The sequence below is a fragment of the Bubalus bubalis genome, chromosome 11, assembly GCF_019923935.1.
Source record: "Bubalus bubalis isolate 160015118507 breed Murrah chromosome 11, NDDB_SH_1, whole genome shotgun sequence".
In the NCBI taxonomy this organism is placed as follows: Eukaryota; Metazoa; Chordata; class Mammalia; order Artiodactyla; family Bovidae; genus Bubalus; species Bubalus bubalis.
The window spans coordinates 93,596,260-93,622,310 of NC_059167.1; the positions used below are offsets into that span (position 1 = coordinate 93,596,260).

Below are 26,051 nucleotides of genomic sequence, written 5' to 3' on the forward strand. Positions count from 1 at the left end.
TGTAGGGTCTTAGTTCCCTGACCAGAGATTAAACGTGGGCCACAGCAGTGAAAGTGCCAAGTCCTAACCTCTAGACTGCCAGGAAATTCTTGGGGCACAGCCATTTAATTTGACTGCTTTGAAAAGTATGTTTCTCTTAACTACTCAAACTTATCCAGCTTTGGAGTGTGGCCAGGGCAATAATAACCAGTAACTAACCCTGGTAGTGTTCTTTGATAATATTTTATAATCATTATTTGTTTAAACCTCATAATTATTATAAGTGATGGCAATTGTCATTCCCGTTTTGCAGATGATGAAACCAAGGTTCAGAGAACCTAAGTAAATTGCCCAAGTTCCCATAGCTAGTAACTGATAGAACTGGAATACCACTTCATATCCCAGTCCACTGTTCACGCTCTTACTGCATTTTATTATGTAACATAATGAGAGGAAGCTGGAGCTTGTTGCAATTCTGGACTCGTTAGTATTTATTAGCACCACTGTTTTCAGGTTGTGACATTATTTCTATTTAGAGACGATTTTTTAAAATATAAAACTAACAAGTTCCATGTTTCTCCTTGCAACTAAGTTTGGTGATTTCTCCTCAAATATACATACTACTCTTAAGTATTCTTCAAAAAGATTGGCTTATTTATGAAACATTTGGTCAGATACTAGCATACAAAGAGAATGTTCTTTGTTGTAAGTAATACTCTCCTAATTTCTTTTGCCTGTTTGTTGTTTTTATGTTTCTGTCCCTTTTCATTATTAGGTACTTAATGTTTTGGCCCAAGTAGAATCACCCTTTTATCCCACCCTACTTCTACCCTTATCCCTCCTCCTTGCTGCCCCAATCCACAAAAAAAAAAAAAGTTAAATAAAAATATCATCTCAGAAATTGATAGCAATGCCATGCAGTTTAATTTGGTCTCAGCAGTGTTCTTATATTGGCTGATAGATTGGCTGTTTGGCTGGCTTCTTCCATTTTCTTGTGCTCTTCTGAACATTAACTACCTATAGGGACAGTACTTGAATAACCTATTTTCTTATATTCATTTCACCTGTCCAGTTGAACAGAGACAAATTGATTTCTTTTTCATTTTGCTGACTACATTGTGGAAATTAATAATTGGTAACTTATTATGGAGAATAATTATAACTGATGGAACTTGGTTGGAAAAAACTCACTCTCCATTGATGCCATGTAGAAAACAGTTTCAATCTGCTTGTCTCTGGACACATTGACTTGAAATTACACTATGAAGGCTTAATTAAATATAAAAATAGCATATATAGTTCTATTATCAGATTTGGCTGCAGTAGTGTAGAAAGTAGTGTTCACATAATCTTTCTTGCCTTTCATTCTGCCTCATCCCTCTCTAAAGTTGCATCAGTGTATTTATGCACATAATATATGTGTGACCCTAGTCTTACTGTAAAGTCATCTTACAGGGTCATGTCTTATTACTATGAAATTTAACTTAGCAAGAACAACAGCCTAAGTTTAGACAATCTAATACTTTAATCAAAACAATATGGAACCTAGTCACACTGACACTAGAAGTCACGTTGCATTACACCTTTCCAGGATATTGGCTACTATATATATTATGCCACTAGTAAATTTTCAAGATTCTTTGCAGTTTTTGTTTTTACTTGGTTCTAGAAGATCCTTTTCTCTCAGTTTTGCATATCAAGGGTATTTTGCTTTATAAACACATCTACTATCAATATTTTATCTTATATTGAAACTTTCAAATTAGTGCTGTTATTTTTTTTCCTCTTCTCTTTACCCTTTTATTTCCTTTGCTAAGAATGATACAATTATCATAGTCATAACATATCATAACAAAAATTAAAATACTTATTAGTCTTTACCCTTTAAAACCTTAAACTCCATGAATAGAGAATCCATGGCCCTGTAAAATATTATGCCCCTCTCAGCATAGGCGCCTGCTTTTCCTTATATGATGACTTAGTCTTGTCCTGACAGCCATAGTCTAACTAATTTTTTTTTTTTTTTTTTTCATAAATTGACCTGACACACATTTTACTAGCCTGCAGAAAAATGTATTTGTTTGGATTTAAGAAAAGTATTAACTTTACTGTTTATTAAATATAGGAGAACTTTGTTTATAGAATACTGTCTTTATTCATATCTGGAGAACAGAGCATTTTAAACATACATAAAAAGCAGTATTGTTGATCTTATGTTAGTATCTTACTCAAATATATTTGAGTAATTTTTGCTCATTTTTCTGTTATTGTCCAGATAGTAATTTTCCAGATTACTGAAGCTTACCTTTGTAAGCAACATATCTTAAGCCCATAAGCCCTCTACAGCAGTGGTTTTTAAACCTAGCTTTATACTATATTCATATGGATATCTTAAAACAAATCTGTCGGACCTGTACCAGACCAATCAGAATCTTGGGAAGTGGGTCCCAAGCGTTAGCATTTTTAGCATTAGTATTTTTATTATTGATATTAGTATTTTAAAAAAGTATTCTCAGGTGATTCTGACAGACATCCAGTGCTGAGAACCATTCTTGAATAAGAACCTCAGTCTTACTGTAAATTTCTTTACAACAAATGTTACCGTAGCAGACTGGCACATAGTGAAAACTCTGAAGTGTGATAAATAAATGCGTCTTAACTGTTCTTAACCTTTTAAAAAATACACATTTCCTTGCCCTTTAAAAGAGAGTGTATGAAACATTTAACTTTTTCTTAATGAATCAAAGTTACACTTATGAAAATAATTTATTTTACTTCAATACACTGTGTTAAAGTTTTTAAGGGTCTGTCACCCAACTAATAGTTTTTGTGCCAGACACATTTAAGATATATCAGTGTACAAAATATTCAAACGTCTCTGATCTCCAGATGCTGATGTTTTGCAGGGATAGACTTACAATTACAATAAATATATAAATTGTAAACAGTAGTATATTAGAAAATAATAAGTGCTATGACCAAAAAACAGCAAAAAAATCAGTGCAAAGGAAGATCAGCCTCCACAGGAGGTTGAAATTTTCAGGAGAGCAGTCCTCCCTGAGGTGGCACTTGTACAGAGTCTTGAAAGAAGTGAGGAAATGAGCCATGTGGTCGTCTGGGGTGAGGGTGCTGGAAGTAGGATCACCTTTGGAGAAAGGCCTCAAGGAGGAGCACGTCTGGGGTGTTTGAAAACCCTGTGATGAGTGGCTGGAGGGAAGTGGGCAAGAGGGAGAGCAGCAGCAGGAGTCAGGTAGGGCTGACGGGTTTTTATCGTAAGGGCTTCATTTGTTCTAAGTGAATGGGAAGCCTTTGCAGACCTTTTCAAAGAAAGAGGGGCTTGATTGGAATTAATAAAATCATTCTAGCTGCTGTTTTGAGCCAGCTTGGAGTGGGGGTGAATGATGGAACTAGACACAAGATAGCCAGTCAGAGACTAGTGTGATTCAAGAGGGGGGAGGCGGGCTCTGAGTAAGGTGGTAAAGGACCAAGGGGCCTATAGGCTTTCTTGATGGATTAGATATCTAGGATATGACAAACACACAAATCAAGAATTTCCCCAGGGTTCAGGTGGTTGAGATGGTACAGGCTATTTGTTGCCTACACTAGATGTTTTCATTTTTTTTTTTTTTTTAAACCTCAGTATCAAGGTAACTCAGCTGATAAAGACTCCACCTGCAATGCTGGGGAGACCCTGGTTTGATTCCTGGGTTGGGAAGATCCCTTGGAGAAGGGATCAGCTACCCACTCCTATATTCTTGGGCTTCCCTGGTGGCTCAGATGATAAAGAAGCCGCCTGCAATGCATGAGACCTGGGTTCAGTCGCTGGATTGGGAAGATCCCCTGGAGGAGGGCATGGCAACCCATTCCAGTATTCTTGTCTGGAGAATCTCCATGAACAGAGAAGCCTGGCAGGCTACATACAGTCCATGGGGTCACAAAGAGTCAGACATGACTGAGCGACTAAGCACAGCACACAGAACATCAAGCTGTGAAATTGAATTTCTTACTGCTCTTACTACTTCTGCCTCTAATTGCCCTTATCTCTTCTAGACTGTCTTACTTTAGCTTAAATCTTCTATAGACCAACGAATACAAAAGTATTTAAAATTATGTTATATATAAGGTTGTGGATCTAAAATAATAGGCTCTGAGTGAGAGTTTATGTTTCTCTACTTAGGGGTAGTGGGAATCAGTCTTAATGCCAAGACTTTTCAGTGTTTCCTTTTCTACTGAGGCTTTAAACTTCCTTCTGGTTTCACAGAGTATTCCGAATGATTAAGTCTGCCGAAGACTAGATCCCTTTTGAGAATTCCTTGATATTTACATTTTTACTTTTTTTAAATCAGGCAAAAGAATGGACCCCAGCAGGAAAAGCAAAGAAAGAGAATCCTGATAAGAAATTTTATTCCGAATCTGAGGAGGAAGAGGACTCTTCTGAGAGCAGCAGTGACAGTGGTGGGTTTTTAATTCATTGGAAAGCCTTGTTCACCGTGGCTTATAGGCTGTGCTTCCTGCAGAACAGTGAGGCCCAGAATGTAATATTCAGCCAGCAGGTTTAGGTGAAGTTTATACGATTGAAACAGTTCCTTTCATTTACATGTCAAAGTAATTTTGATACGTAAGTTTTCAAAGTAATTTCTAACTGCTTTTTATTTGGCATTGCCTCTTAGACCCATAACTAAAAAATGACAGAATTGAAAAAAGAGCTCATGCTTTTCTGAATTCTAACCCACACTACCTGGGATGTTCATTAACATGTTGAAAAACATAAATTTACATTTGGTAAGCCTTTGTTTTCAGTATTTGACAAATTAGTCTGTGGTGCGTTATTTTCTGAAGTAATAAGCTGAAAAATGGGGAAAATTACTTCAATCCAAACAGCTAATGCTAAAAATATGGAATTTCAGGAATGACATAGACCATTGAGAAAGATATGTTGTGTAGTTAAGAGTGTCTCATAGAGATATTTGTCTCCATTCCATTTATTCACAAGCTCATGTTCTATTTAGAGTCTAACCTTTTTCAGTATGTATTTGAAATATTCCAGTAACATTATGGCTTTTCATGGCATTATCTGAACACGTATAGTAGGGATAGTAAGAGTTCTCTTTTAGCTACCAGAAGAAAGAGAAAACTTTTCTCATTAGAAGATACCAGTTTTTTTCCAATGAACACGTCTTCTTGAAGATAAACAAATTTCCTCCAGGATTTTTCTAACTTGAAAATTTAAATAAATGGTGCCTGAAATGAACTGGATCCAGATTTGTGTTGAACTCCCATATAAACATGAAAAGTAACTTACATGCTATAAGTTTTTTTTATTATTGTTTATAGCATAAGCCAGTTATCTAAGTTAACATGTATGTGTGCTTAACTTTGACTTCACAACAAATTCAAAACACCCTTAATCAACAGTTTTGTTTTCTAAAGTTTGGGTAAAGGTAAATTTTGCTCTTTGTAAAAAGTCACAATGGGACTTGGCTTGATGGCTCAGTGGATGAGACTCCACCTGCCACTGCAGGGGACACGGGCTCGATCCCTGGTCTGGGAAGACCCCACATGCCTCGGAGCCGGTATAAGGTCACGCGCCACAAGGGCTGAGCCTCCGTGCTGCAGCTGCTGAAGCCGGCGCGCCACAGCAAGAAACCCTGGTGCCGCAATGAAGGGGAGCCCCTCCTCCGCGCGGCTCGAGGAGACCATGCAAGGCAGCAGAGGTCTAGCACAGCCAAAAATAAACAAAATGATAGATTTTTTCTTTTCTTATGAAATGATAAAAAAGAAAATTTTAAAATCTCAAGGCGATGAGTGCCTTACCGTGTGGTAGTACTGTTGTGTTGTAATCACCTTTACGCATTTCAAATCATTTAATCTTCACAACAGCTCTGTGATGGAGCTTTGCTGGAAAAAAAAAAGCCAAGACCCAGAGAGGTTGAATAACTGCTCGGTCTTACACCTTGGTATGTGGCAGGGCCAGGATTTGAACATGGACGTTCCAGCTTGAAAACTCATACTTATCACTCTAGGCTATTCCAAAAGAATATAGGCATTCCTAGCTTTTTGCTGTGTGATACATAAATTAATCTTCATAGAGTAGATACTACTATTTACCTATTAGAATACTATTTTAACTTGAGGTTATGTTCTTCCCTGGGGACACTTCATCAGCTAGATCATAGGCCAAGATGGTTGGATGGCATCATCGACTCAACAGACGTGAGTTTTTGCACGCTCTGGGAGATAGTGAAGGACAGGGAAGCCTGGCGTGCGGCAGCCCATGGGGTCACAAAGAGTCGGATACAACTGAGTGACTGAACAACAGCAACATGTTCTGCCCTGAGGACACGTCATCAGATAGGTCATAGGCTAGGAAAACAGTGTGTCCTCTTATCCAGGATACAACTCTGTACATGTCATCGTTTCAGCTACCAAAAAGTTATGCTTCCTGTTTAAAATACACAAAAACATGCTGTATATCGGGCTTCCCTGGTGGCTCAGAGGTTAAAGCGTCTGCCTGCAATGCGGGAGACCTGGGTTCGATCCCTGGGTCGGGAAGATCCCCTGGAGAAGGCAATGGCACCCACTCCAGCACTCTTGCCTGGAGAAGCCATGGACGGAGCAGCCTGGCGGGCTGCAGTCCGTGGGGTCGCTAGAGTCGGGCACGACTGAGCGACGCCACTTCTTCAGTGAGCCCTAGTATGCCATAATTTATACAGAAAAGTTTTAACTGTGTAGTTCCTCAGTGTGACTTTATCATTTCTTTCACTTATGGAAGACTCTTACACTAGCTAAAATAAGTACTTTTTGATTAGTGATTTTGCTTTGTTGCCTTTGAATTAAGGAATTTTTGAAGATGATTTGAACAGCTGTTTTCCCTCTCAAAATTTGTTCCTAAGATTCAATAATCCCTTCTATTTCTCTAAATAAAATTTCCCATTATAAGTAGAGGAAATAAAATTATTTCTTTATTCTTATATCATCTTCATTGTTGTTCGTTCGCTCAGTTGTGTCCGACTCTTTGCGACCCCATGGACTGCAGCACGCCAGGCTTCCCTGCCCTTCACCGTCTCCCGGAGCTTGCTCAAACTCACATCTGTTGAGTTGGTGATGCCATCCAACCATCTCTCCCTCTGCTGTCCCCTTCTCCTCCTGCCTTCACTCTTTCCCATAATCAGGGCCTTTTCTGATGAGTCATCCTCATAATCAGTCTTTAAATAAAAAGTTTTGCTGTAGCTAAGACATGTATGGGTTTGGGAAGTAATATATGCTCACATTGTTTTACTTGGTTGATCTTTTCTATTCCTTCTCTGGGTATTGGAGCCCCACTGTGCTCACTCTGCTGCAGGGTTCTGGAGGTCTGAGTGACCGGACAGCAGATATAGAGACTGTGGATCCAGTGGGGTCCACTATGTGAAAACTCAGCATCTCATTTCATTTGTGATGAATGTTGATACTTGCTTCTGTCCCTTGTATTTATTAAGTGGCTATAAATCAAAGAGCATCTGGTTACTTTTTTTTTTCAGAGAGTGAGTCTGGAAGTGAAAGTGGGGAAGACGAGGAAGAAGACCGCAGTGGGGACAGCGCTGAGGACTCGGGTGAGAGTGGGAGTGAGCCGGAGGCTGGGAAGGGAAGAGCAGCCACACGCTCCAGAGCCAGAGGGAGAGGGTGAGTTATTGCCTTCACAAACATTCTGCGGTCTTTTTCCCTGCTCTAACACTGAGTGAAAAAATGAGTGTATGTTTATCTCTCCAAACAGACTGTAAGTCTTTTAATATTAATTTAAAATACCGATTCACATTATTCTCCTACTTGTAATGCTCAGTTTCCATTTTGAACTTGAACAAATCTTGGGGTTACATTTTGAAAATTGGTGTAACCTTGGAAAGCCGAGTTAAGTGATCACGCAGTTGGTATGAAACACTTAATTACCTTTTGCAGCAATTTTGCTGAGAGTGAAAATTAAATCCTTCAACACTTTGCCATTATGTAACTAAGACAATTGATTTTTCTAAATAATGTTATATTAAAAAGATTATGATCCAAATATTAGAGTCAGGGGCTGTGAAGGAAGACGGTCATAAGGTATTTAAGTGTTAGCACTTTTTAAGATCTCCCATTATCAACAATATTATCATGTGTTAAAGTGTCATTAAAATTTTGAGTAATTGGGGCTAATACCTTGAATTGTCTGAGTCTGTTTTCCCCACTGCTGTCAGAGAGTGGCCTCTGCAGACACGATGGCCCTTTCCCTGGGAGCCTGCTGCCCGCTCAGTTGATGAGCTTGCAGCCCAGCTCAGTCGTGGCTGGCAGCACTGATTGGGGCGCAGTACGCTCTCTGCTCCTTTTATTACAGACAGTAATTAAAGCAGCTCGCCCTGCCACTTCCATAACAAACACAGCATAATGCCCTAATTATGACTTTATTAATTTAAGTCAGGATTTAATGATTTTAAAAGTGATTTATATTGTTTTTCCTGTTCAGAACAAATGAAATCTGTAGGTTAAATTAATACAGGCTTTTCATCATGCAAAGTTAAAAAGCTAGTTACCAGTAAATTCTTTTCATTAGATTAACATCTGAAACTCTAAGCAGTAAGGTAAACAATAATTACCCATCAAAATTGAGTGATGCATAATAAAATAACACTTTTACCTTTAAAATCTTATCTTAAAGGCTAGAAGCTGAGTATAGTCAGAATCATTCACTTGTTGCAGCAAGCCAGTTGCTTGGTTTGTAGTAGCCTTTTCTCAGAGAGAGGTTCTGTACTTCTAGTTTAATATCAGAATATCTGTGATTTGTTGTTGTTCAGCCGCTAAGTCATGTCCGACTCTTTGTGACCCCGTGGACTCCAGTACTTCAGGCTTCCCTGTCCTTCACTGTCTCCCAGAGTCTGCTCAAACTCATGTCCATCTGTAATTACTTAGTTTGTGAAGAATGTTATATTTCTTAGGAAGGCAAAGTTTTGTTCAGAGCACTAAGTGTCTTTTCTGATAGCAAAAGTCAATATGCTAGAAGCTTATAATCATAAATTGTGTTAGTTTCATTATTTTTTTCTTCAGAAACAGGCTTTTTTAAACTCATGTTTGAATTTTTAAAAATTGTTTGTTATATAAAAGGAAATCTCAGATACATTCTAAACCTTATATTTTAGGTATATGTTTTAACCACTAAATGGGAGATATAAATTGCCATTCTTTGATAGGGGAAGGAAAAAAAACACACTTTTTAGTCATCAAATATAATTACATGTGCTCTGAGATGTTACCATGACTTCATTTTTAATAAACAGCAATCACATATTTCCTGCACAAAAATCAGTTCAGGGAAATATCAATTCTTCTAGTTGCCTAACCACTCACCCTCCCCAGGTGTTTTTCTTCTTGACTCTTAGAATTTTTTAAAAACTTTGCCAGTATAACTATGTGATAATTTTTTAAAGCTAAGGAGCTCTAAGTATCTTCAAAACCACCCTTTAGTAGTCATAACTGCTGTGCTCTGCTTAGTTGCTCAGTCGTATCCAACTCTTTGTGACCCCGTGGACTGTAGCCTTCCAGGCTCCTCTGTTCTTGGAATTCTCCAGCCAAGAATACTGGAGTGGGTTGCCAGGCCCTCCTCCAGGGGATCTTCCCAACCCAGGGAGCAAACCCAGGTCTCCTGCACTGCAGACAGAGTCTTTACAATGTGAGCCACCAGGGAAGCCCAAGGGAACTAGAGTGGGTTGCCATGCCCTCCACCACGGGATCTTCCTGACCCAGGGATCAAACCCATGTCTCTTAGGTTTCCTATATTGGCCTGTGGGTTCTTTACCAGTAGCGCCACCTGGGAAGAATGCATTAAAACATCTGAATTAGATAATTGTTTATGAATTGCCTTATACTATCTGGCACAAGGTGGATTTTTAAAACAATATACACATACATGCACATATGATAAAGAGAAGTTAGACCTTCAAACTTGAGAAAATAAAAAAGATCACAAGCTATCTCTTTTCCCCTGAGCGAACACCGTGTGTTATCTCTTCCTGGAGACCTTTTCCCCTTCCCTTCTTCCTGCCTTATTCCTCTTTCAACTGGTGTGTCTCTTCCTCTAGGAAGGGTCCCAGTCTTGGTCCGTTTTGTTGAGATGCTCCTTCAGGTATTCTCAGGACACAGTATATACTTTGTTACTTATTGTTTACCATGCTTTCTTGTCACTGCTGACTTAACTTCTCTGTATCTTCCAATGGACTGACTGTAGACTCTATAAAGGAGCAGAATGGAGATCATCTGTATCTTACTAACCACTGTTACTCTTAGCACCTAACATAGTGCCAGCTCATGGAGGGCAGTCAGTAAATATTTGTTAAATAAGGGAATGAGTGAACAAAACGAACATCAGCACTTAGGTTTGATCATTGGGTATTTTAAAACGTTAGTATTTATCTGATTATCTGACATTTTTAGTAAAATTTAGTACATTAGAAGAATTCTCTTTTGAACTGCTTGATGTTTTCTCATATATATTAAAGGGTCACATTTGGGAACATATGTAAATCATTTTCTTGGGCAGAATAATCTATAAAATGCAAGTCTGTATTAGCAAAAGTAGATTATAAGTATTTAAATTTTTAATGAGTATTTTGAGATAGTATTTTAAAATCTGCCTAAGTATTTCTGAAGTTGTTAATGTTAGCGCCTAATGTGTAGTCCTAGTAAATCATTTAATTATTGTTTTCTACTTAATGATGTCATTTAGTCTCATTTTATGATCTTTTGCACTTGAAGTGTGTGTGATATGGTTTAGTTTTGAATGGGTTCCGATTCATTTAGTTATAGATAATACTGTCTTTATTATTATTTCATTAACATGTTTTGGAATTTTAAAACCATTTTTACTGTCTATACACCAAAAAGAAATGGTTCTCAGTGAAATACACTTCTCTAATAAAGATTTTGATTCATATGCAAAATGGAAAAATGGTAACACTTGTCATTCGATTTTTCAAACTACTTTTTAATGTAAGTATCTAATATTTCAAATTTTATTATTCTGATTAGTGATTCTAAAGATGTGGATAAGGAAAAAGAAAACTCTAAAACTTCAGAGTCTTCCAGTGGTGAATCTAGTTCGATAGAGGAGAGTTCTTCGGATTCTGAATCAGAATCGGAATCTGAAAGTGAATCTGAATCCAGAAAAGTTACTAAGGTAAGAGATTACACGTTTTTGTAGCAATTAAGAATAAATATTTCTAAAAATTTGTTTTGTTGAAAATCAAGAAAGCAGGGAAGGAATTTAATATGTCACTGACAACTAAACACCATGTTCGTTCATCCACACCTGTGATTTTATTTTGATTTTTTTTTTTTGTATATTATTACTTCCCTCATAACTCAACTCTGCAGAGAAGTTAGAAACTTTTTTAACTTCACGTTTTCCAACCACAATTAGAGACCTCAGTGTTCTGAGTATGACCTTTTTTGTCCTTGGCTGTGACGTGACAAGGGAAGCTTTTGCCAGATGGAAAGTAAAGGAGACCTTGACTTCCCCTTTACTCAGTACTATTCCCTCACAGAAGTAGTACTGAGCAAAGAAATATAAATGTACATGCTTCATAAGAAATTAAGACTGATATACTTTTTAAAAATGTATCAGGCATTTTGGATAATAATTTTTAAAGATTTAATTAAAGAGTATACATTCTTTAATAAAAATGCAGTAACATATATTTAAAAACAAATGCAAGAACCACTTGTGACAATAGAATGATTATAGGGACTTCTCTGGGGGACCAGTGGTTAAGACTCCAAGCTTCCACTGCAGGAGGCCTGGGTTTGATCCCTGGTCGGGGAACTAAGATCCTGCATGCTGCACTGTGTGGCTGAAAAAAAAGAGCAATTATGGTTTTTTTAGTACAATATCTGTAGCACTAAACCTTGTCTGCTTAGCAGCAAAAACAAAAAAAATTGGAAAATGTTTTTAATACAAAATTCAGACTTAATATATCCTTTTGATCTTTAATTATTATTCCCATTTTATAAATGGATCGTGGTGGTGCTCAGTTTCAAATGCAGTGGTTTTTATGAATAAATGTATTATTCCATGTGTTGAAAATATGATCACACCTTACCTTTTATTGAATTCAGCTTTTTTTAAATGCAGGATCTTTTTCATTTATTTGTTCTAGTAACATGAATTTCTTGAATAAATCATTTCAGTAGGCAAGTATGAAAATAAATTCATCAAAGTAATAATTGTCCTCTTCCATCCAAGATTTATTGTTAAAGAATAACCATATTTTTTAAAAAGAATAAACATGCTTTAAACATTGGCTAGTATTTGTCTGTTTTTAAATATTCTTAATTATAGAAAAACCTATTTTAAACCTGAATTTATATTTAAAATTTATGTCTCTATGTAGTATATAACATGGGATTTTATTTTTCAAAAATTCACATAAAATCTTAGAGATTTTTAGGTTTATTAATCTGGCCTCTTATAAACTTACTACTCAGTGAGTTGGATATCTTCTCATTTCCTGCTTATATTAAATTACAAAATGATCCTAAGATTTTATTCAAAATAAAAGAGCTTTAGAAACAGAGTTTTTCAAAATAACCAAGCAAGAAATTAAGAGTTGTCAAGTGGGTACAAGTGAGTTATTCTAATGAAGTTTTGTGAAAGTTGAAAAATTGCAGACTTTAGTACCTTTTCAGCGTTGGACATTAGAATCCCACAGAAGTGCCCCAGGCCAGAGGTTCAGTTTATTTCTTCTCTGTCACTTTCAGTGATCAGATTAAATCGCTTAGTAGTGGAAAATATTTTACTGTAGAACATCATTATGAAATTCCAAAGTAATGCAGTGATCCAAGACTCTTGAGAAATTCAGGTTTTATTCACATTGTCGGTAGTTTTATGTCTGTGTGTTTTGCTTATATAGTTTATTTTCTATATATTGTAATGCCTTTCCTGTCTGTAACAGGCAGATTATGTGATTGTTTGTTTTAATATGTATTCTCCACCTTGGAGCCACCATAACTATTTTTTTTCTTTTTATTTCTTTCTGAGTGATTTGAAACATGGCATGCAATTACACGTGCACCAGTTTTCTAACAAAGGACAACACTATAATTGTAGAAAAGTTCTCCTTGCACCGTGTTGTGGTTTCCACTCTAAATTATGAGTAATGGAGGCAGATGGTGGATGTTTTACCTTAATTTAGCATGACAGTATGTTAGTGCTAAAAATTCATATACCTTAAATCTGCAGCCTAGCTAAAGCTATACTTTTACTCTCTCAACCTTTTCTTTCATTTGGACAATGTATTTTAGAGATATTGAGCGTGAAAATGGGACCTTGGGGTACCTCGAATATATGGCTTTGAAAACAGTTCATTTTATGGAGGTCCTGATGGGTATAGTGTTCTACTTGTTGGAAGATAATATCTTTATGCTTCAGTTTCCTCATCTATAAAGTAGAAATGCTTTATACCTACTCTGCTTCTTTCAGTGCTATTATAAAAAAATCAGATGTGAAAGATCAATGTAAAGCCCTATATAAATATAAAACATTAGTGTTAACATTTTTAAACTTGAATATTAATTCTCTGAGAGACCAGTATTAGGGTTACAGAACACCAGTGCTAAAAGGAACCCAAAATATTTTGTCACTCTTATGTCTTTGTAAATACCTTTCTAGTTAGAAATTAATGGTCAGGTGTGACCCCTTATCTGAAGCCTCTGATCTCATCCACTGTCTGCAGAAGACTGACCTGCCATTCACTATGAGTATCTTCCTACCTCTCTACTCTCTGACACACAATCTCAATTTACCCTCCTCCTTTATCCTTGAATGCAGCTCAGAGTAAGTGATCCCTATCCACTTAGCGTCCTGTTTCCTTTTGGACTTGTTTAGTTGATAGTCTTCTACCTCCATTGCACCTTCAGTCTCTTTTTTCCTTAGTTCCTCCTCCGCCAACGAAAGCATTCAGGTCTCTTCTCCTTTTAAAGACAGGAGAAGGGAATGGAAGAGAGAGACACAGAATGTGTGAGTGAGAGATTAGAAGAATAATCTAGATGTTCTCCAGCTACTACCTCTTAACCCAATTATTTCTTAATCCCTTTTAAATTGATTTCTACTTCTGTTACTTCCTATAGATACTGTTCTCTGAAAAGGCAACCATGATCTTTCTCCAAAACCAGTAACCTTCTCTTAGTTTATCCTTCTCTGATCTTTTTATGACAATATCCCTACTACTTGAAACTCGCTTCATCCTTTTTATTTTGACTTTTCTAACCCTTTAATTTTTTTATTTTTCACTTTTTACTTCTCTTCTGACACCCAGGTGTGAACATTGCTCCAAAGTTAGTGCTTCTCAGTTCACATTTTTTCAAAAATATTAATTGATGTGGATTAATTTTAGTCCTTTATTTCCTCTACATTTTACTGTTGTGAGACTTATTAACTCTAGTAACATCAGCTAAAACATTTCTCTGAATTACTTCTATGATAACATCTGTAAATTTTCTTATTCAAACCAGATTCTTAGACCTCTTAGGAGCTGCTGGTTTCCCAAACCTAATACACCCAGAGACATGATCTGTCATTCAGTACCAGCATGCTTTCTGTTCTCCGGGATTTGGAGCCCCACAGTTGTCTTTGACCCCTACTTCATCCCGTTTGTATGCCCTGTGGCCAAGTCTTCGAGATTTTGTGTATTATTTCTCATACCTGTTTCTTCTTTCCCTGCCATCACCATTACAAGTCATCTCTTCCTTGTGTAGTCCATACACCACTGCCCTTGTCATCCTCAGACAGCTCCCCAACCCCAGTCCTTCCAGACAGCGGCCGGCTTACTGTCTGAGTCACCTATGATGATACCCCATTGTCTTTCAGTGAACTCCTTAAGCTCAAAGGTCCAAACCCACCTTTCCAGTCTTAACCCCTCTTGTGTTCTAATCCCAATGGACTGTTCATGGCTCTCATGACATACAGTATGCTTTTCCATTCCTGTGCCTTTGATCTTCTTTTTGTATCTTTTCCCTTATTACAGAAAATATAAGCTGAGGAGGAAAGTGGCCTTGTATCAAGGGTAGTTCCTTACTTCTAGTTGAAAATGAGTGCATGGACTGAAGGATGTTAATGACTAGAGGGTTTTACTCACATGAATGGTGTCGGGACAGTCAGGTGAGAATGGTGTAGGGCAGTAGGTGAGAACTGCTGTTAAACTGTGTCTGTTCCTAAGTGTTTGTCATTCAGCACCACACCCCTGCATTTCCATAAAGCTCAGAACTGCTGGTGTCGGTTGGTTTGCTCTGGTGTCATGTTGGTTTGTTTCTCTTACTGATTGGGAGATGGACTCTACTGAAGTCAGATATTGTCAGTAAGAACCAAAGAAAATTATCTTTCTCTTCAGTTACAGTTATTTTGATGGGCAAGCATATTTTTATTTGTAGATGTTCTTTTCTGAACTAAATTTAATAAACATTTTAATTTCAGTCTGATCCTTTTATAAAATAAGTTGTGTTCAGCTGCTAAGTCATGTCTCACTCTTAGTGACCTCGCGGCCTGCAGCACACCAGGCTCCTCTGTCCTTTACTATCTCCTGGAGTTTGTATAATACCTATAACAAAATTAGTTTTAATAGTTCTGTATCTTCAGTACTTTCACATATTTCACATGGTGTTTAGGAAAGATTTCTTTTTTTACACAGAAGAGTGGAGAAAAAAATTAGTAATACAAGCCATATTAAATCAGGAAGACATTCACATTTATATCACTTTATACCATGTTTTACTGATATAATTAAGTTATATTCTGCTTGTAGTTAAAGTTATGTGTTGAACAGATGGTAAAAATTTTATTTAAAATATATTTTTTAAGTTGCCAGGGTTTTTTTTTCTTCATTGAACATGACTTCAGTGTTTTTCTTATCAGCCAATACGTTAGGAGATGGCAACCCACTCCAGTATTCTTGTCTGGGAAATCCTCTGGACAGAGGAGCCTGGCGGGCTACAGTCCATGGGGTCGCAAAGAGTCAGACACGACTGAGCAATAACACACACGATAAGTTAGGGCATTCCCACTTACTGCAGTTGCTTCTGCCATCACCATGGTCGTCCCACTATTCATACCTGAACTGTGACTCAGCACTTTTGATTATATCCTCAGTGTCTATGCACCACCTACTAAATATTCAAATAAGCTGTGATTAAAATAATAAAAATTTTAAGTCATAATGGTAATTTATTGTGAATAATTTTATGTATTTCCATAAAAATATTAATAGTATTTTAATTATTTATATTAAGCATAATCTATCTATGGAAAATACATATATTTAATATATTTGTACCTAATAGCATTTAATACTAAGAGCATTTCCATATTTGAATCAAAATTAGGGTTAATATGTTTACTAGCTTTAAGAAAAATAATATCGTCTCTATATCCTAGCAGTGTTTAAGATGCTTTTGTCAGTGGTCTTTATCACATTTATAGAGATCTCACAAAGCTTTGTTCGTCTCTTTTTGAGAGGTGCAAAGAAGCTAATTAAATCTTTTTGTGCTCTTTGGACTGGTCAGTGTCTTATGACTAATGTTCAGATGTCAGTAAATATTGAGACATGCCTCAATAAAAGATCTACCATGTGAAAGATTCTTGGGTATAAAGTAAATATGGGATGTAGTATGAACAAATTGTGGATAAGAGTGAAAGGAACTATTTTCTGATTAGTTTTCTGCCCTATCTGTGAATAGGAAACAAGGTTTACTTGTGTTTTTCCAAGTATTTATGATTGTTGCAATTACATAACTTCTCTGAAGATTGTAGAATATTAGTTTTTACTCTGACAGTTCAAAGGCTTGCCTCTTTCAATTTATGTCTTTTCCAGTTTAGTTCATATTTTAAGTTCTCCAGAACAGAAATAGCATTTCACTTCAATTGAGATCTTTAAAGTGAATGCCATTAAGCAGTCTTTCTTATTGAAGTAGGTATAATCTAATAGGGAAGATTTGTTTAACAGTTTAGACTTCTTTTTAACTTGTATAGAAGTCTCAATTTTCTGGCAGTGTAATTTTGTTTTAAAGCAAAGAGTAAATGTGAGCCTCAGATTTTTAAAATCAGATTTGTTAGATGACTTGAAGGCAAGAGAATCATTAAATTGTCTTTGGTTGGTAATTCTAACTGAAAATATTTCTTGTGGATACCTTGCCCTGTGAGGATAGAAATAAGCCTTGCATTTTTGTTGCTTCCAAAGCATAATGTTGGTTTGACAAACTTATATTACCATTTATCCTGTTTTATAGTTTTAAATTTCAAACGTCTTTATAATGGTTTCCTGTTAGGAAGCATATTTGATGCTTGTTGTGTTAGATCTTCTTTTTGCTTCCCTTTTTTTTTTGGATCAGCATGAAGATAAACATGCATAATAGATTTTTAAAAATCCTTACAAGGTATATTATTACATTTTTTTTTGTTTGTATTCTTTGGAGCTTAATAAGTATTTCCAGGATCTTTTATTTATTATTTGAAATGAAATATGTTAAATAGAAATCCGTTTCTTAACCCTGTGACTTTGTATTTCATTTTGAAAATGTTGATGTGTTGAGGTGTATAATCGAATACCATAGAAACAAATGGAGATTTGAGGATGATGAATTGATAACTAGGTATTTTTGTAGTGAGATTTTAAGATCAGTTACTGTTGTCCTTATAAAAGTCTAATACAGTCACTCAGCTGTTAAAAACCTAATCCTCTATTTAAAAAAATATACAAAAACAAATTGTCTATCTTTCTGCCTGATCTCTTCTCAAGTACTAACACAATGGAAACAGTGGGTGATCTGTCAATGTGTTTGGTTTGTCAATGATGGTTTTGTATAAATATTGGGAGGGTAAGAAATAAAATTCACACAGTAAAATATGATTTCGTCTGCCTTTTCTCTGCAGCTCCATGGCTCATGCTGCGGTGTGAAATTCTCATTTTACACACTTTGCAGGCGGAGCACATGAATTATGCATTGAGCAAGAAAAATCTCCTGCCTCAAGTCCTATATGCATTTACCCAGGTTCTGTCTCTATTACCAAGATGAATTGCAAATGGAGAAATGTTTGATGGAATGGAGCTCTTAACTTCTTTGTTTAGAATTCAGATTTTTATTTTTAAAGTAGATCCTTTAAGTATGAAAATGTTTTGAACTTACTATGGATTTTTTAAAATGAGAAATGAAATATAAGAGAGGAATGCCAAACACATCACGATGCTTTTTACAGCCTTGATTCGGAATGCAAGGCTTTTTCAATTCAGTAGAAATGACCGTTATCTATTGCTAATGTTGTATTTCAGTCACCAGTTATTTGCTGTACTCAGAAAGTCAATGAAATTCTGTCCTTTTGAGAGCCTTTTTTTCTTTTTCTTTTAGGCTTCTAATAAGAGACTATGCCAATTCCACATGCAGTTCTGTCCTGAGTTATATGTGACCTGATGTGTGTTTAATAGATATTGTTACACACTCTTAGCTGTGAAGTAGAAAATAAGGTATATAGACCTGCCTCCAGATTTAACTTTGTCTTGATTTGATAGGTTTCTAATTTTTCAGGTAGGGAGGGTACAGTTCCATAAAGACAGCCATGCACCATTGTAGGTTATAGGAAGCTACACCCATTGTGCTCAGCATGGCATTTTGATAAAGTCACATGGTGATAAGCTTTTTGTTCTATGTTCTTTCTTCACAGGAATGTTATTCTTGTTGAGATGGCATATTCATTCTGAATGTGTTTTTGTTACCTGCAACTTTCACATTTCAGCTTCAAAACTAACATTTCTTTTATTTTTCTTTCTCCAGTCCTAGCAATTGTTACTTATTTCAGGTGTGGAGAGAAGGACACATATTACTTGCTTTGTTTTTAAATAACGAATGAAAATTAAAACCCACCTAGATGATTTGGAGTTTTCAGTGGCAGAAATAAATTATTTTGAAGAAAATCAATGCTGATGTTTCTGGCTAGTATTTTAATGTGTATTATTGTGTGATCCTTGAAAATAATTTTTCTGAGTATTGGTGGAAGGGGGAAAAAAGGCAGGATTTAAATCGTTTTAAAATGTTACTGAATATGTTATGTGATATATTGCTCTTGTTCATGTATGTTCACTGCTATAAGAGCTCTAACACTATACAGACTTTAAATGTCAGTAAAGTACCTTTTGCTTTAGTGATACCTTTCTGTAGTTAAAGGGCTACTTCAAAAATATTTGTAGTTACTTACATTAGCAATAAGATATAAACTCCTTTGGTGGATTATAAGTCATCTGAAGGCAGGTACTAGACTGTGTCTGTCTTGGTTGTGTTACTTCCATTGCTTAGCACAGAATCTATTAAAAATTCTATACGTATGTATGAATCAATGAATGACTGAATAGGTGGACAACAACATTTTGTCAAAAGCTTAAGTTTTGGCCTTCAACTTGTGAAGGTTTAATGTAAAAAAAGTATAAATTTAGGTAACCATGGCCCAAATAAATCTGTTTAGCACCCTAATCCTTGTTGGTCTTTAATTGTTTATACTTCTACTCAGTACTGTGCCTTTTTTTTTTTTTTTTTCATGGTTACACATCTTTTCTGAATCTCTAAACAAACTGTGACTACCTTGAGGCTTAGGAATCAAATCTATGGGTATCCACATTTCAAAAATATGATAGACTAAATAAGCAAATTTGAGGTGGGAGAAGCCCTAATTATGTATAGAAATATTGGAATACTTTACCCTCCCCAAAGGAAAATAGAAAAGAAAGTAAATTAATTCTTTTCAACCCTAAAGAGCAAGAGCCTGAAAATATTTATTGTTTTTAATGAATATCTTTGGCAAAAGAAGTCTGATGCAAACCAGTGTGGAAATGTAAAGTTGCTCATGCAGTGCCTGTTACAGACTGCCTCTCAAAAAGGCGGAGCTGTCCCAAGCCCATTGACAGTATCAGAGCTAAGCATGTATTATTTAAGCATTTCTTTTTCTTAAATCAACTTGTTTTAAAATTATTTTTGAGAATATTTGTACACTTTCTACCAAAGAGTCACATTAGATTTTTATGTTAGGAAAAAGTTGTCAGAATATAAAATAATTATTTACTTTTAAGTTTCCTTCTGAAGGTCCTTTATAATCTCTAAGTAAAAAATATTTTTAAAGTTTGCAAGGTGAAGAAGAAATATCATGCACTAACTGAAATTTTGATTCAAAAAAGCATTTCACATAACCATATACAAACTTAATTTGATTTTTTCTGGAAGACTAAGCAAAGGGGGAAAATATGTTTGTTTTGAAATGTTAAGGACTATGTCATTGATTTTTAAGATAGAATATACAATAAATAAAATATTTATTATTTTATAGGAGAAAGAAAAAAAGACAAAGCAAGAGAGAAATCCTCTTACCAAAGATGTTTCACTTCTAGATCTAGATGATTGTAAGTATTGAAATTTAAATCTTTTCATCTGTGCTTAGCAGTAGTAGTTTTCATTTTTCTAGTACTTTTCATTTACATGTCTCAAAATAATCAACATCTATTACAAAAGATTTATAGATATAAATAGACAAGGAAATATCAAAAATTGTTTCTATTAGTATTTTTTCCCATCTGTTCTGTATATCAGTTAGTTTTGTATCACCTAAATAAGTATAATTGGTCAAATAAAATGCATCAAATTCATTTTAAGCTCTTTGGTTTTAGTGAATAATTATCTATATCTCAGAATTCTACACTGTTAAATGTTGACTATGGGGATCAAGATATCTAACTTAAGGATATAGGGAATCAGGGATGTAATTGCAAATGTAAAGGACATCACTCTTTTCTACTTGCCACAATTGGGGTGTGAACAGAAATAAGCACAAACCTTTTGGAATACAGTAAAATTTATGTCTATCAATATTTTAACTGCAAAAAAATCTTTGTGCACCAAATTTACTTCTAAGAAGTTAGAATCCTTTACAAAGATGTGTATTCATCTTCCTTTAAAGTCTCCTGAACTGTGAGAAAGACAGTAGAAGTAACTTTGTGGGTAGGTGGATTTGCACTAGAGGAAGAGTAACAACAAGTGAGAGTCATTTTGCAGTATAGTTTTCCTGTGCCGGATGTGGGTTATGCATTTATGTCATATTGTCATAGAACTGTTCTATATATGTTGTTTACCTTGCCTATTTCTAATAGTCATGGCAAATCCTTACTGTATAGAAAGTAAAATATATAATACTGAAAAATACATAACAGAAACTAAAAATAAAATTGGAACCAAATTTGAATAATTTCTCACTTACTGGCAAAGATTTTAAAGTTTACATCATTTCTTAACCTCTTGGCTAAGATTTTTAAAGCAACATCCAATATTGTTAAGGTTTGGAGAAGCAGATACCATACATGTTTTTCATAGGCATATAAATAAATGCAGTTTTTTGAGGTTATTTGAGCAATATCTGTCAAGATATTAAATTCCACACACTTTTTGACCTAGCAGTTCTTTTCTAGGAATTTATCCTGTAGATAAACTAGCAAAATCAGATTCTTATTCCATCCTTGTTTTAGACTCTTCAACCTAGTGGCTTAATTTTACACATAATGTCCGTATTCCTTTAGTGCTCTGACTCCTGCCTACCTGTTATCCACACTGTTCATCTGCATTTCTGAAATATGCCAGGCTCCTTCCTGCCAAGGGCCTTTGTTCTACTGTTTCCCTTGCTAAGAACACCTCTTCCTGATCTTCTGATGGCAAGCTGCTGTTTATCTTTCAGATCTCAGCTTAAAGATCACCTTCTCTTACATACTTATTGAATCATTCTTGATGGTCTTCATGACATTTTTCACTATCTGAAATTATCTTAAATTTTTTTTTGTATTGTTTATTGTCTGTCTTGCTCACTGTTACTCTTAGAACCTAGAACAACTCCCAGGAGATAGTGGGAACCCAGTAACTATTTGTTGAATTAATAAAATGTAGAAAGGTATATAGAAATTTCCCTGCAGCATTATTTTTACAGCCCAGTTCTGAAAATAAATGAAATGTCTACCAATAGTGTGACATAACCATTAAAAAAAGTGAAGCACCTTTTTAATATGCTAGTTTATGTCATTATATATATGAAATATTATAAGTTCGAAAAGATACATGTAGAGTATGACTCTTCTGTAAAAAAAAAAAAAGTAAAAGAAGAACTATATCCTGCAGACAAATACAAATATTATTATACATTGTATATTTCTGGAACACTACAGAAGATATACTTAACAATGTTAGCTCCGAACCCTATGGGATATAAGAATGACCTAGAGACAGAGGAGAGGGGGAGAAAAAACCAACTTATTTTGTATCTCTCTGAGACAATGAATGTTTTACATTTATTTGTAAAGTTTTAAGTTTTAAACTGTAAAAGAACAACAGTCAGACCTTTAAAAAGGAATTAAGAGGCAATGTTACAAGGTATTAGAGTGTACTCATTCCTTTTCTCCTTACATTTGACTCTGGATTTTCTGGCAGCTAAGGAGAAAAGAGAAACCTATAAAATGGTACAATTTCTATTATTACTTTTTAAAGCTTTTTAAAAAGTATATAGAAATAAAAATTTTCTTAAATACTAAGTTTTAAGAATTTAAATGTAAGGTTTTTTTTTTAAGGGAAATTTCATCCCAGCTTACATTTAACTCAACCTAGGATCTATTTCTGTTTGTTTTTAATACCCAGTAATTATTCATTTAAAAATTTTTATATATTAAAAGTTGTATTGAGATTTTGAAGCATAACTTTGGTCAGAAGAACAACTGTCTAATTATTAAATATACTTTAGTAAAGAAAGTGTTTTGTAGAAAGTTTTGAAAAGAAAATGGGTTAGCATTCTGACAAATCAGTTCAGCATCTTTTCATAGGCAAATCCTTTTTCCTCCAAATTGGAGATTTGAGATTCTGTTTCATTATTTGCCTCTTTCTCTCTTTATCATTCACATTTCTTTCTTTACCATAAATATTCCTGAACAACTTTTAAGACTGTAAGGTTATCCTTTATACTGTAAATTTACTGTTGTTGGAAATAAAACTTATTTAATTAACTGTTTCCATTTCTTGCTGTCTTAATCAGTGAAGCTATATGCATCTTTGTAAGTATGTTATTTATTGCATTGTCTCCATGACTATATCCTTAAGATAAATTCCCAGGAATAGAATTACCAGGACAAAAGCTATGAAGAATTCTACTGTCTAAAATTGCCTTCCACAGAGTTGGTACCAACTTACACAGTAGTATTATGAGAGTGCCAGATTCCTTTTACCCTGGTTTACCAGTGCTGGGTTTTGTATTTAAAAATCGCCTTTGCCAGTTTGATAGGTGGAAATGGTATCTCATTTTAATTTGTATGCCTTTTAAAAAAAAAGAACTATAGAGTTGTTTTATTTCTTACTCATTAATTCACCATAGTCAGCTGCCTGCAGAATCCTATTTAGGATAAACTTTCAGTGCCAGCTTCCATCTTGCCAGACCTGTAAACAGATGTGTAATCATTTCTTTAATGCCAGAACCTCAGTCTTCTGAAATGATACTAAAAGCTTATATTTTTTCCTGTAAGAGTCAAGCTTACCCGTGGTATGAATTGTTCTTCTCTGTCTTTAGCCAAGCGGTAATTAAAATCAGAGGCTATTTCATACTCAGTTTTTTATTTCTTACATGGTCATCTAATATTTTGGATTGGATGGATAGACAAACAAATGGACAAACATGCCCTTAGAGCCCACTGGAAAAGCTACATGTTGCATGGAAAGGCAACACATTTTGATTCAAATTAGAAGAACCAATTTCTAGTCCTACAGTAGTTCTTCCATTCACTTGTTTTATGATCTTGCAAGTTTTAATCTCAGTATGCTTCATTTTACAGTGTCTTTATATAAATGCCCCTTCTTCCTATTCGTACCATTATCTTACTTCAGTCCTCATCATATCGTGCCTAAAGTACCGTAAATTCTTCCTCACTGCCAACCTGAGTGCTCTTTACATGTCTTCAGTCTGTCTCTTACACTAGCCTCTGACTAATTATTATGCAGCACCATGTATCTTACTACTCCTCTTTCTGGTAGATTTTTAATAGTTCTCTTTGATTTATAGGATAAATCCAATCCCCTGAGCTTTTCATTCCCACCTCTCAGCCTCTGTTTACATCATCTCATTCAGTAACTAACCAGCTTCTTCCTTTCCTCTTAATTTGAATTCTACCCTTAATTTAAAACTGGGCTTCATTCCCTCCTCCTCACCAAGCCTTCTCTTACCACTCTATCCCCATTGATCCTTTTTTTTTTTTTTTTTTTTTCTTTTCACAATTCCCTATGGCACTTGCTACTTGTTAGTGGTTTCTGACATATGACTAAGGAAGCGTGGAGAAATTGTAGCAGTGCTTCACACTAAGAGCACACTCCTTTAAGAGTGCAGGGGAGCAGCTGAGGGGCTCCCCTCCCTCCTCCACCCAGCCTCCACGCTGCTTTTTCTCTTGGGCATGTTGAGATTTTCAGATTTTCTTTTTGAAACTTTTCTTCTTTTGGCAATATAATTTATTGACTATATTGTTACTTTTTTTTTTTTTTTTTTGTCTTCAAGCATGTGTCTTTTTTTCTCAGTTGGGTTTTAAGTTTCTTGAAGACAGGGACCATATCTTGAACTTTTTTGCCTCTCACTTGCTCCATTGTTCAAAAAATACTTATTGATAATTTTATGAATTAATATTTGTTCTGCCTAACTTACAAGATATTGTGAGACTAAAGTGAGAAAAAGATGCTTGAAAAGTGATGACACGTGAAGTAAATGTTACTTCCTTTATAGTGTTGTTGTAGAGTGAGAACTTGTTGGAAGCTAAAACTTTTTCCACATTTGGATTTATTTCATTCAACAAACAGTTGAACAATGACTAAGTACTGAAAATTAATGTGTCAGAGTCCACTCACACAGACCAGGAGAAATGAAAACGTTTAAAGACACACATTTGTATTGCAAGAGAAGTATAATTGTACAAGTGTATCCAAGTATACCTGTAGAACAAGGAAGACACACAGAAACTGTTTCAGTGAGTCTAGTTGTGCCTTCCCCCTCAGTGATATCTTAATGGATACAGATTGCACAGGAACAAGGCAGAGAAGTACCTTTAGGCCAAGGGCATAGAATATACAACGTTCAAAGACATGAAACAAGATCTTGGAAACTTACTTGGTAGAGCTAAAACATAGGAATGACTGATGAAATTGGAGCTAAGCTAGACCTGCCCAGTATGGTAGCCACTGGCCACATGTAGCTATTTAAATTTAATTAAATTTTGAAATGCAGTTCTTTGATCACACTAGCCACCTTTCAGGAGTGCAATTGGTATACAGGCTAATGACCGTCATGTTGGCCATTACAGTTACAGAACATTTCCATCATCTCAGAAAGTTCCATTAGACAGTGCAGAGCCAGATCATAGAAGACCTTGCACATTTAATTAAGGGGTTTGACTTGATTTTTGTAGATAATTGTAAATCTTTGAAGAGTTTTAAGCATGACAGTGACATGATCAAATTTGTGTTTAAAAAAGATTTTCAAATTTTTTTATTGATAGAATCAAATATTTCTATCTAGCTCATAGCTTTTGCTGACAAAGTATAATTAGAAGTGAATTAAGTAGTCTGGGCCCCTTATAATTATTACAGTGGAAAATAAAATAGAGAAAAGATTTAATAAACACTCTTAAGGCTTATAACCCAACTGGAAAACTCTCTTGAGAGGTGTTGTTATCCTTTACATTAGTCTGAAAAAATGTTCCTTTACCTTTTTCTTTTAGTTAAGTTACTGGGTGATTAATGTTAGTGATAATGTTAGGAGATTAAAATTTTCAAAAAGTATTACTCAAGGTATTTATATTCTTATTTTGTTATAGGATTTGTCATTATGTTTTGAAAGCTAAGACTAATAACTGCCATGACTTGATAATAGCTTGACTAAATCAAGATGTTAAATAGAATTGTCATAGACTTATTAATCAAAGTAATTTAATTAGGTTTACCAGCAAAATAAAAATGTTGCTTTTAGTAATACGAATTAAATT

General features: G+C 35.2%; 1 protein-coding gene across 1 annotated transcript in view; it reads left to right on the top strand.

Annotated features, from left to right (window-relative positions):
- The window catches only part of AP3B1 (adaptor related protein complex 3 subunit beta 1), a 237,333-nt gene that overhangs the window by 136,164 nt on the left and 75,118 nt on the right, over positions 1–26,051 (top strand). Inside the window, exons 18-21 of the mRNA XM_006068949.4 lie at positions 4,326–4,434; positions 7,500–7,641; positions 11,014–11,161; positions 20,339–20,411. Coding sequence (XP_006069011.1) covers positions 4,326–4,434; positions 7,500–7,641; positions 11,014–11,161; positions 20,339–20,411 — 472 coding nt within the window. The remainder of the gene's footprint in view (positions 1–4,325; positions 4,435–7,499; positions 7,642–11,013; positions 11,162–20,338; positions 20,412–26,051) is intronic.